The 13,297-nt window shown below is 43.1% G+C and overlaps 1 protein-coding gene across 5 annotated transcripts in view; it reads right to left on the minus strand.

Annotated features, from left to right (window-relative positions):
- Positions 1-13,297, minus strand: part of CDK14 (cyclin dependent kinase 14) — a 312,138-nt gene that overhangs the window by 67,755 nt on the left and 231,086 nt on the right. For 4 of the 5 annotated variants that reach the window (XM_069959461.1, XM_069959459.1, XM_069959457.1 and 1 more), the window contains one exon: positions 6,105-6,252. The exons of the other annotated variant lie outside the window; for it this stretch is intronic. In XM_069959461.1, the coding sequence (XP_069815562.1) occupies positions 6,137-6,252 (116 nt within the window). In that variant the 3' untranslated portion in view covers positions 6,105-6,136. The remainder of the gene's footprint in view (positions 1-6,104; positions 6,253-13,297) is intronic. 5 annotated transcript variants of the gene reach the window in all.

Raw genomic sequence — 13,297 nt, forward strand, 5'->3', positions numbered from 1 at the left:
CTGTATGGTGTACATCCTCTAACAGACTTCCTGTATAGTGTACATTCTCTAGCAGACTTCCTGTCTGGTGTACATCCTCTAACGGACTTCCTGTCCAGTGTACATCCTCTAGCGGACTTCCTGTCCAGTGTACATCCTCTAGCGGACTTCCTGTCAGGTGTACATCCTCTAGCGGACTTCCTGTCAGGTGTACATCCTCTAACAGACTTCCTGTCTGGTGTACATCCTCTAACAGACTTCCTGTACGGTGTACATCCTCTAACAGACTTCCTGTACGGAGTACATCCTCTAACAGACTTCCTGTACGGTGTACATCCTCTAACAGACTTCCTGTCTGGTGTACATCCTCTAAAGGACTTCCTGTCTGGAGTATATACTCTAAAAGACTTCCTGTCTGGTGTACATGCTCTAGCGGACTTCCTGTCCGGTGTACATCCCCCTAGTGGACTTCCTGTTTGGTGTACAGTCTCTAACGGACTTCCTGTCTGGTGTACATTTTCTATGTACATCTTATAGCAGGCTTCCTGTATACATTCTAGCTGGGAATTCAGTAATCTCCATCTCCCTCCGTATTAAGTCAGGAAGGTGTAGTGGGAGGAACATATAGCCGGGTTTGGAGAAAATTGCCAAACCTGAAAAGTTTTGCCCAAGTGATAGGTCTATTGGTGTATTTCTGATGTGTTCCTGAGCTGTAACCTGGTTTGTTTCCTAGCAGGCTGCCTGTCCTGACCTACTGACACTTATCTCTGTTGACTGAACTCTGCCAGTCCCCACCTTCAGTCTGATCCATTACATCTTCCGTCTGCTCCTCAATATGACACTTTACCAGATCCATGGTTGCTATCAGAGACATCTCTGACCTGAAGGTCTGCATCTCCTTTAAATGGTTAAAATGTGAAAACCAGACAGCCCCATAGACTCCCTTGACTAAATCTGAAGCAACTCAGCAAATTTACTACTACTGCCACTACCTATACATACTCAATAAGAAGCCAGTCTGCAGCCGTCTTCTCAGCTCCCCCTAGTGGTGGCTCCAGGCAGCCATAACTTTGTTATCTGTATTTTTCTTTAGCCGGGGATCTGGAGCTTCGTACGAAAAACATAGAGCTTTTGTAAGAAAAACATATCTTTGCCAACTATAAAGATATTATAAGAAACTAGACAGGACGTCGCTAGCCCGAAAATTCTCAGAGGCACAAAAATAAAACAAAAGAAAGAAAAAAAAAAAACATCATAGACCAAGACTGGATCTCTTACATTTTCTATGGAAAGAAGCCAATAATTTACAGCTTCTCTACAGTCATTGTCATTTTTGCATTGTCCAATGTGAATTCAAATGTCATCGCAGGCTATCAGCCACTTCAACTCAAACACGCTTTTATGTTGAGACACTTCATCGAATGTTGGAAGAGCATAAAGACGGTCTAGTGGGACTTGGCTGCAGTCCTGGTATTAATAATGTAGCACAGAGCGCATAGGACATGTTAGAAAGCACCTCTCCAAGAAACACAAAAAACACAGACAAAACAAACATCAAAACAAACAAGGGCATCAACATTAATAAAAAGTCACAATGGAAAAAAAAAAAAGGTCACGATTTCCCAGTCAGAGACATCAGAGAGGGCCGAGCTCTTCAAACTAAACTCTGTGGAAAGAAAAAGTTCTCTGTCTAAAAAGGCTTAAAGGGATTTGTCATAAAAGATTTAAAGGGTATTTATCGGCACTTTTGCCCCCGCAAACGTAAACTGTCAATGTTTCAGACACACACAGGCCGATGTCCATAATAATGATATAACTGAATACTACATGTGCTAAAAAGGTACAAATAGAGATGAGCGAGCGCGCTTTATCGAGTATATGATTGGCCCTTCCAGGTCAGCGGCAAGAACCCCTGTGGGTCTCCATGAATACGGAGCTTCAATGAGATAATAATGAATTATCAACTGACTGCGTTTCCGTATCCACAAAGACCCGACTTACCGGATTAGCAGAGGATCTCAGCGATGATCTGGAGGGTCTGATAGTGACAAGTACACTTTAAACCGCATGGGGGAGGGATCTGGGAAATTATACTTACCAGTCCACTCTTCAGTATCACCGCTCAACCAATCAGCAGCTGCAGCAGTGTCCCGCCTCTGCCCCTGATTGGCTGAGCAGCCACAGTGAGATAGATAGAAGACTGCAGCGGTAAGTATACTTCTCAGGCTTTCTCCCACCAACAGAGCACAGTTTAACCTTCTGGGAATCAACTCAACTCCCCGCGGGCCAGACTGTCACTTTCAGATTGACCGGGTACCTTTCTGGTTAAAGGGACAGTGTCATCAGACAATAACTTATTGTATAAATAATGGTTTTATGGTAAACAGATTTTTAAAGAATTTTTGGTGACATTTTTTTCTAATGTTCTATCTTTCTATCTATATTATAAAATAATCCTCATATCTTGCAGTTCTCATTCTCACCACTGGGGCTAAAACTAAGCTGAGACTTCCTGTTGTGTCTGCGGTGATAAGAGGAGGCTGCTGTATAGTGATCTGTACAGCATTGCAGCGTCATGTGACACCAGTAGATAGAGGAGACAATAGTAGCTGCCTGTAGAATGACAGGGGACAGAGTCTGTCTATTGTCATCTATGTCTATGAGGCTTACTGTAAAGCATGTCACTAAATGCTGTTAAGAACAGCCCAGGCAATATGTCCGCCCCCATGACAATGTACAAAAAGTGAAATAGAAGAAAAATCAGTCAGAAAATAGAAACAGATTAGAATAAAAGAACAAGTTTTAGTATCTGACTCAGTAAAAAAAAAAATGTAGGCGACATTATTCCCTTTAAATGCTTGAGTCTCCCATTGTCCTCAATGGGGCTCGTTACTCGAGTCAAGCACTTGAGCACTGGAAAATACTGACGCCCATTGAGTCCTGAAGGGATAAGGAGATACAATGTCTTATTGACTATGGCAGAGTTGTGAATCGAAGGAAGAGTCCAGATAAAACTGATACCATTATGAGAGGCGGAGCCTGACCTACAGGTTTGACCCTTAGCATTCATGCCCCGCCTCCAACATCACCTGGGCGGTTTGTCTGAACTGATTTGCATACATTGTCATACAAACATCAAGTCGCTCGGCCAAAACTTGTAATTTCCCTCCTCTAATTGCGGATTATACGTCCTGTAGAACCGAAAATTAGCATTTGTAATTTGCTGGGTTTTTAACCCTACGTTTGTGCGCGGTAATTGAAATGAATTTTATGCAAATGTCCCTCCTTAGTATTTCAGTCACATTCGTGTATTTAAATTTCACCCCTTTGCTGGAGATTGCCAAAAGCAAATATTTAAATTATTTTTATCAGTATTATTTTGCCCCGAGGAGGAGAAATTTGTCGCGTCTATCAGCAAGTAATCACAAAAAAAATAAATAAAAGCTCATCGCCATTGTACAAATAAGAGGAGGCGTTCATATTGTGGAGGAGCGCTCATAGGATTTGGTGTGATGCCTGGGACAGGAGCAAAACATGGCACAACTGTTCAGACTGCGTGTAGGACAAACCAAGATGCAATCAGTAGGAACTTTTTTTACTATTCTTCAACATTTCTGTTCAGTTCACTTAAATATAAAGGGAAAGTGTCACCTTAGGTCTGGACCAATAGTTCAGGGCACTCCAGAGACTTTTTTTTTAAATCAGCTGGTGTCAGAAAGTTCTATGGATTTGTATTGTATTTCTATTTAAAAATACACCAGTCTTCCAGTACTTATCAGCTGCTGTATGTCCTGCAGGAAGTGGTGTATTCTCTTCAGTCTGACACAGTGCTCTCTGCTGCCACCACTGTCCATGTCAGGAACTGTCCAGAGCAAGAGAGGTTTTCTATGGGGATTTGCTGCTGCTCTGGACAGTTCCTAACATGGACAGAGGTGGCAGCAGAAAGCACTGTGTCAGACTGGAGAGAATACACTTCTTCCTGCAGGACATAGGGCAGCTGATAAGTACTGGAAGACTGGAGAATTTTTTTTTTAATGTAAGAAACGTACTAATTTGCATAACTTTTTGGCACCAAACATTTTTTATCTAGAGTACCCCTTTAACCCCTTAAGGACACATGCCGTATCGGTAAGGCATGCATCCACTAGGGAGAGTCAGAGAGGGTTCAGGCCGTGACCTTGCTCTGTATCCCACCTCTCCTATTAGTGGGCGTGGGCCAATCGTTGCGTCGACTGATTAGATGCTTAAACGCAGCTGTCAAAACTGACAGCTGCATTTAAATGTCCTTAAAACACAAATTATTGACAGTGCAATGGCGGTGATCAGGCTTCCCCTAATGCACTTGGGGAAGCCTAATCCCCGCTACCTCTCTGGCCAGAACTCAGCGTGGCAATGATTCTGATCCCGACTCGCTGATCAATTTGATTTAGTATATACTGTATACAGTACACTGAATCCTATGAAAGATCGGTAAACTATACAATGTTACCCCCTAGCAGGACTATAAGTTAATGTACTTAAATTTAAATAAAAGTTTTTTTAAGGGTGTGTTCACACATACAGGATCCACAGCAGATTTGATGCTGTGTTCAGTTATTTAGTTACATTGAAATCTGCGCCATCAAATCTGCTGCGGATCCTGTACAGATCCCCTTGTCATTTTAAATATTTGAAATCGACAACCTTTTCCCATTTTATAAATATAAAAAAAAAAAATAAACATGTTTGGTATTGCACATATCGCATTATCACATTCCTGATCTCGCACGGTAAACGGCGCCAGCGCAAAAAATTCCAAAGTGCAAAATTGCTGATTTTTAGTCACATCAAATTCAGAAAAGTTGTAATAAAAAGCGATCAAAAAGTCGCAAATGCGCAATCAAGGGGCCTATAGAAAGTACAGATCATGGCGCAAAAAAATTGACACCTCACACAGCCCCATAGACCAAAGGATAAAAGCGCTATAAGCCGGGGAATGGAGACATTTTAAGGAACATTTAGTTTTTTATAAGGTTTTAATTTTTTAAAAGCTGTCAAGTAAAGTAAGTAATCGTACCGACTTGAGGAACATAGATAACATGTTGCAAGAACAATTAGTGGTGCAAAAACAAAAAAGGGCTCATGTGGGCCTGAAGGTGAAAAAAACGAAAAACGAAAATTGGCTCTATGCACTGCGGTATAGAAGGAAGGTAAACTGCAGAATGACTGCTGAAACGCCTTAAGGCTATGTTCACACTGCGTACGAATCCGTATGCAGTTCTTACGCCGTCGTACATGTGCGGCTGAAACTACGGCCGTGGGAAAAATCGACATGCGGCCGGATGCGTACGCACCACGAACATACGCCCGTAGTACAGTTCTGCTTCCCTAGCTTGTTTCGAAGCGATCTGAGTCAGGTCATTTACTTGGAAATCTTCGCCCAATAAAACTCACAGAACCTTTTGGATCGAAAAATCAAGTTCAATTTGGCAGAAATAAGTTCTCCGTACGGGACCGCATGGAAATCCACGGCCGTGAGTTCGAACATTTCCGTCCTCAAACAATGGTCTTGTTCATTTTTCACGGCGCCGCATACGATCCGGCCGTAAGCTCATACGTAGTGTGCACTGTGCGGCCGTATATCGTATACTTTCAAGCGAACGCATCAACCTCAAAACTACGTGCGTATATTCGCGCTACGAGCGGAAATATACGTAGTGTGAACATAGCCTAAGGGTGCGTTCACGCGTACAGGATCCGCAGCAGATTTGATGGTGCAGATTTGATGCTGTGTTTAGTTATTTAGATGAAATCTGCTGCGTATCCGGTACGTGTGAACGTACCCTAAAGGGGTATCCCCATCTGAACCTGTAATCCACTATCTATAGGATAGCATATAACAAGCTGATCACTTTGGGTCCTATGGATAGGGAATAACAAGCTCAGACCCAGGCCCATTAATTATCAGTGTCTCCATTGCCCTATATAAAATGTATACATAGAACCCAATAAGGTTATCACTTTCCGGCCGTACACCGGGTCACACTGAGTATTATAACCATAAAGAGGCCTGTAGTACATTTATAATTCATAGACAAGGAAGCACAGGAAGTTTTATCTCTTTCTAGAACATTCCGTGCACCCACCTATATCCGGCCCCGCCACGATGACCACATCATCAGTGTTTGCTGTTTGAGAGGCTTTTACTGAAACTATTGTTTTTTCCAAACATCCGCATGCTGTCCCCGGCTTCCGGCTGCAGCTTCATATTCGGTACAGTAAAAATGGAAGACACTGAAAAAGAGAAAGAAATAAAGAAACGTCTCACAGCCGCTCATAAAAAGTAAGACTGAAAAAAACGGAATCATGTGCGGTAGGAGCTGTACAACACAGGAATCCTCCTTAAAGGGACAGTGTCATCAGACAATGACTTATTGTATAAATTATGCTTTTATAGTAAACAGATTTTTTAGGAATTTTTGGTGATATTTTTTCTAATTTTCCCTTTTTCTATCTATATTATATAATAATCCTGAGATCTTGCAGTTCTCATTCTCACCACTGGGGCTAATACTAAGCTGAGACTTCCTGCTGTTTCTGTGGGGATGGCTGCTGTAAAGTGATCTGTGCAGCATTTCAGCATCATGTGACACCAGTGGGTAGTGGAGACAATAGCAGCTCCCTGTGGGGATAAAAGGAGGCTGCTGTATACTGATCTGTACAGCATTGCAGCGTCATGTGACACTAGTAGATAGAGGAGACAATAGCAGCTCCCTGTGGAATGACCTCTTCACAGGTCACAGAGCGCGCTCAGTAATGTCTCACATTTATTTCAAGAGAACAGACTCTGTCTATTGTCGTCTATGTCCATGAGGCTTGCTGTAAAGCGTGTCACTAAATGCTGTGAAGAACAGTCCACGCAGTATGGTCGCCCCCATAACAATGTACAAATAATGAAATAAAAAAATTAGTCAGAAAATAGAAACAGATTAGAATAAAAGAACAAGTTTAAGAATCTGATTCTAATCAGTAAAAGAAAATCTAGGAGATACAATCCCTTATAAATATTCTAAAAAATTAAGAAACTGATGGAAAAGAACATCACCTACATTTTCGAGCCCCATCAATCATCGATCTTGCTGGAGGATCCAGTCCATTTGTTTATTACACAGACAATTGATTTCAATGCAAAATCATGAAATACTTCATTTCTCCTGCGGAGGCGCTGTGGTGGAATCTAACACTTGCTGACAGACTATCCTGTACAATACAGAGAATTTCTGATGGTGTAAGTGCTGGGACATCCTGTGATCTGATAGTTTTGATCGACACTATTGTAAAATGTTGTGGACAGAGCTGAGCGGAGTTGTACAACTGTTCAGGTTCAGTAATGTTCTCTTAACTCGAACGTTCGACATTTGACCCCCGGCACCTGTCAAAGTTTAAATGTCGCCCTAGGAAGTCATAGAAACGTAGATACAGTCATAGACCATAGGCTGTATCCAATAGGAGTCAAATGCCGAGCGTTCGGGTTAGAAGAACAGTTCGGAAATGAGCTCGGCACTAGTTGTGGATTATCGGAACACTAAGGAGGAGTGGATGGGTCTTTGGAAATGTGGCTGAGTTAATCATTTGTGGATTCCTGTGACAGGCAGAGCTGTGAGGGAGGGTTCCTCCTCTAAAAAGTTGCCTTAGGGCCCTACTACATGGGACAATTATCTGCCGAGTCAGGCTATCCACCCACGTGATAAAGACAATCATCAGCCGAGAAGCCAATCATCGGCTGATCGTTGTCTTTCAGCATGGCGCATCACTACGTGTAATAGGAGTTGGCGGCCGATGGCTGATGAAAGGGCTACTCGGTGTATAGAAAATATTAAGCATGTATACTTACCTGTCCAGGCTCCCCCCATGTCTTGCTGTCTTTTCTCCGCTGACCAGAGCCGCCACTGACACTTCTTAAGATGTCTCTTAAGAGACAGGCTGCTCAGCCAATCACTGGCCTCATTGCTGTCCCATCTTGGACAGTGATTGGCTGCGCAGCCTGTCAATTTAGAGATAGGTGACGAAGTGTCAGAGGCAGCTGCAGTGAGCGGGGAAAAGTCAGCAGGACAGGCAAGTATTTATGTTTATTATTTACTGTATACAGCAAGGGCCGCATGGAGATATAAAATATATATATATATATATATATATATATATATATATATTTTTTTTTTTTATTCAGCCCTCAGGGCACAATATTCAAGCCATCTTATAGGCTCTGTAATTGCGCAGCCACTTATCCAGCATATGGAGCTATATAATACCACGCAGACGGCCAAAGAACGCTCTAATATGAGGTTTGTGGAAAGATATAAATAGCATATTCCTTGGGTATATAGAAGATTTTTGTATGTATATATATTTCTTACAACAGGAGAGGGATCCCGCTGCGGCCAGTTGCCTTAGGGCCCTATTACATGGTCCGTCACTCTCTGTAAGCAAATGCTGATCTCATAGATCCAATTACAAGGCTCAACTATGGTGCAAGGGGGGCCATACCAACAATGGATGGAGGGTGACGCAGCTCTTTGCTGCCATCATTTTTCAGCCTATTACACAGGGAGATGTGCAGCCGCTGAACAAGGTTTTTTAAAGGGAAGGTGTCAACCACGTTTTCTTTTACTGATTAGAGTCAGATGCTAAAACTTGTTCTTTGATTCTATTTTCTTTGCTATGGGGGCGGCCATCTTGCCTGGGCTGTTCTTAACAGCATTTAGTGACATGCTTTACAGCAAGACTCATAGACATAGACGACAATATACAAATTCTGCCCCCTTGAAAGGAATGTGAGACGTTACCGAGCGCGCTCTGTGACCTGTGAAGAGGTCATTCCACAGCTATTGTCTCCTCTATCTACTGGTGTCACATGACGCTGCAATGCTATACAGATCACTTTACAGCAGCCTCCTCTTATCACCACAGACACAACAGAAAGTCTCAGCTTAGTTTTAGCCCCAGTGGTGAGAATGAGAACTGCAAGATCTCAGGATTATTATATAATATAGAGAGAAAAAAAAGAAAATTAGAAAATATTTCATAAAAAATTATTTTAAAAAAGTTCACCATAAAAACATTTTTTCAGTCATTTTCTGATGGCACTGTCCCTTTTAAAAATAAAATGAATAAAGAGAAAATAAAAACAAATTAGAAAAAAACAGCATCTGGCTCTAATTAGTAAAAAAAAAAAAATAATAATAATTAATATTTACTTGTTCATTTTTGAAAATTCAGATTTGTCCGATGTGGAATTATAAGACGGTTATCTTAAATATTATAATATATAATATATTATCACATCCTTGATGTCACAGGTTCCTAGTGGGATAACTGGCTGCACCCCCCCCTGGACTGGACGGTCAGCCCTCCCCATAATCACTTCCTTTTCTGCATCCTGACAGGCGGCACTATTTATTTCCAGACGCTCGAGATGGCGACGCCACCGACACTACACACACACGCGTGCCGGGCGTATCTTTGTTTTCAGAAACACATTCAAAGCCGAGCTCTCTGCCTACGTAGCCGGACTCTCTCTCTCTCGCAACTGTATTCGTGTTTCATAATGATTATCTTCCAGACGCAGGAACCATATTTCTCTCTAACTTAAAAAATTTCACTGGAGGCATTTAAGGGAAAAAAAACCTTCCTTTAAAATATAATGATTTTTTTCATCTTTATTCTCCCCCCCCCCCCCCCCTTCAAAAGGTTTCACTGCTCGATGTTTAACGTTATGCAAAGACGTGTTTCTGCCAGTGAATATCTCCTTATGGTTATGCTTCTGTAAATTACCTGCTGTGAGCTGATAAAAGGATTAATGCTGCCAAAATTCTTAATCTGTGAAATTACAAATTAAATTCTCATATTAAAAATACCACCCTGAGGTATTTTTTGTGGTTTTAATTCCCCTCTGGTGTTCTGCATACATTGTGCTTGTTAATGACTAGGACAAGTCTCCTCTGCTGGCAGGCTGCTGCCGCGCGATAGTGTGTTGGCATTTGCTTTTGCTGATAGAGCCCGGATTTAACCACTGGCTGATAAACTAAGTGGCAACTGGGTAATAACTCCATATTAAGTGAAAAGTGCTCCGACAGAATACAGAATTTACGGCCTATCAAAATCCTGGCGGCGCTTAATCATTCATTCAGATCGGATTGAGATGTCATAAATGGAGAATGATCATAGAGGGGAAAGACGGGATTCGCGCTGGGGGGAGGGGGGAAAAAAAAAAGGAATTAATTTTGCCGGTGAGTTCTTTAGCGCCTCTTATCCTTGGGCCGCGGTGAGCCTGAGGGCGAGTGACCCAAAAATATTATCAAGGTTGGAGGAATTGGTTGAACATATCTATCAAGAGGCTTAGAGCCTGCCCTCTAAGACGTAATCCGCTGTGGGCGTTAGAAGCTCTAATTTCTGGAGTGGCCTGTAAAAAAAAGATGACTCAAAGGGCTCGCCAATTTGACACAATGTGTTATTAGGCACGAGAAGGATCCTTATAGGCCCCTCCCCTGAGGTCCCACAGTCCTTAATGTATAGCACATAAAGAGGGCTGGTATGTGCTTCATTTTTTGCGCATTGCTCATGATAGGCCCCTCCCCTGAGGTCCCACAGTCCTCAATGTACAGCACATAAAGAGGGCTGGTATATGCTTTAGTCTTTACACATTGCCCCTTACAGGCTCCACCCCTGAGGTTCCAGTTTCCTCAATTTACAGCACATAAAGAGGGCTGGTATATGCTTAATTTTTTGCGCATTGCTTCTTATAGGCCCCTCTCCTGAGGTCCCACAGTCCTCATTGTACAGCACATAAAGAGGGCTGGTAAATGCTTCAGTCTGTACACATTGCTCATGATAGGCCCCTCCCCTGAGGTCCCACAGTCCTCAATGTACAGCACATAAAGAGGGCTGGTATATGCTTCAGTCTGTACACATTGCTCATTATAGGCCCCTCCCCTGAGGTCCCACAGTCCTCAATGTACAGCACATAAAGAGGGCTGGTATATGCTTCATTTTTTGCGCATTGCTTCTTATAGGCCCCTCCCCTGAGGTTCCATGGTCTTCAATCGTAAAGAGAGCTGGTTTATGCTTCAGTCTTTGCGCATTGCTCCTTACAGGCTCCCCCCCCCCCTCAATGTACAGCACATATAGAAAGCTGGTATGCTTCAGTCTTTAAGCATTGCTCCTTATAGGCCCCTCCGCACCCGGGTGGTTGTGTCTGTACACTAGCGTGAACCTTTAAGCTGCTTAGGAGCTCCTGACATTTTAATTAATCATGATGCTAGGAGCGCTCAGGTCCAGTCCACAGAACACTAACCGTGTTTGGACAGAATTCTACGGACATGTGAATGACCCCTAAGACACTACATTACCTTTATCACTTGGGATTCAGATTTTAACTCCTTTGCTGCCTTTGACTACCAGACATGCACCGCAGTAGATATCAATGTTATCGAAGGCTTTATGCCTTATATCTGGTGTCACTGCTTATTATTAGGGATTATATCGCGCAGCTTAGAGGGAATGCAGATGAACGTTACAGGTCGATGTAAAGACAAGTCTCCAGCATGGAGGGCCAAGCTGAACTTTTGCACCAGGGCCCATGAGTCTTAGGCTAAAGGAATAAGACACGAGGGCAGAGACCTGGTGAATGACATGTCCAGAGAGGAGGAGGTGATCTGCAGCAGGAGGAGACATTACACAGTAACATCACATAGTATCCTGAGTTTGACCTCAGGTTATAGGGGTCACGTCTGGTCATCTGTCTGTACACTGGAGTCTAATGAGGTTATACAGCAAGATCTAATATTCATGGACACGTTGGGTCCTCCAGAGAGGGAGATGCTCTTTGTTGAGCTGGTCTCTGTCCAACGAACAGAGAGAAGTCCTAAATTTTCTTAAATGCACAACTCTTGCATCCTTAGGGTCCTATTCCACAGGCTGAGGAGGGCCCAATCAACGATGTAAACGAGCGGCGATCTGCTAGATCGCCGCTCGTTTACTGGGCCTATTCCACGGCCCGATGATCGTTACCGATGTCCTTGCAGCATCATACATTGCCTGTCCAGGCTTCTTCTCCGCGCTGTCTTCTTCCCCGGGTCCCGCGCACTCTATCTTCAGAATGGCCGGTCAGCTGACAGGCCACACTCAGCCAATCACAGTCCGCGGCAGTCCCGGCCTGTGATAGGCTGAGCGCTCCGTCAGCTGACCGGCCATTCTGAAGATAGAGCGTGGAGGAACCGGGGAAGAAGACAGCGCGGAGAAGAAGCCTGGACAGGTAATGTATGATGCTGCTATTCAACCGTAGCGATGCGCGGTGGGGGAGTGATGATTTTAGGTCTGGCCCTAAATGAACGATCAACCGATGACACGATCATCGGCTGATCAGTCTCTCTATTTCACAGAGCGATAATTGGCCGTATCGGGCCAAATGGGGCCGATCTGGACGATTATCGTTACTGTGGAATAGGGCCCTTAGGGTATGTTCACATTTCCTCTTCGTGAGTTGGCGCATAATTCACGCAGAAGGCAGAAATTCAGAGCCGCAATGTCCATGTCAGCGTCAGCAAATCCCCATAGAAATCTCCTATTCTAGACAGTTCCTGACATGGACAGAGGTGGCAGCAGAGAGCACTGTGTCACACTGGAGAGAATACACCACTTCCTGCAGGACATACAGCAGCTGATAAGTACTGGAAGACAGGAGATTTTTTTTTAAATAGAAGTAAAATACAAATCTATATAACTTTCTGGGACCAGTTGATTTGAAAACAAATAAAAATTCCCGCCAGAGATCCCCTTTAAGAAATGTAAACCTACAATGTTTTAATAAAAAAAGACTATAGACTATAGACAATTCTCTCGCTTCCAGTATGGGTGACCGCCACCCTCTTATAACTGGGAGTTATAGAAAGATTCCATTGTTGTCGCCCCTAATTGGCGTCTTGCAGGGCCGCCTATTTCTATGTTTTCTGTTACTTGGACTGTTTACCCCGTACAATTACATACATTTTTCCGTCATTAATTTTTCATCGTTTTAATAAACCGGTTTAGAGGAGCCGGACCCACCAGGACGCATCCCTCCCGTATCAGATCCAGGGAGTTAACGCAACTCCCATTTTTTTTTTTTCTATTTTGTTTTATCCCGTTGCTAGGCAGCTGTTTATTATAGCGATATGTTCCAAGAAGGGAGAAGATGTTGAAAATTCTAAAGAGCTAAAAAGGAACATTTGAAATATCTTTACATTTTCTGGATGTCACACTGTGTTAAATCAAGAGGGATACGATTCTTCATTGAAAATTCAAA

This window comes from Dendropsophus ebraccatus, chromosome 2 (genome assembly GCF_027789765.1).
Source record: "Dendropsophus ebraccatus isolate aDenEbr1 chromosome 2, aDenEbr1.pat, whole genome shotgun sequence".
Classification (NCBI taxonomy): Eukaryota; Metazoa; Chordata; class Amphibia; order Anura; family Hylidae; genus Dendropsophus; species Dendropsophus ebraccatus.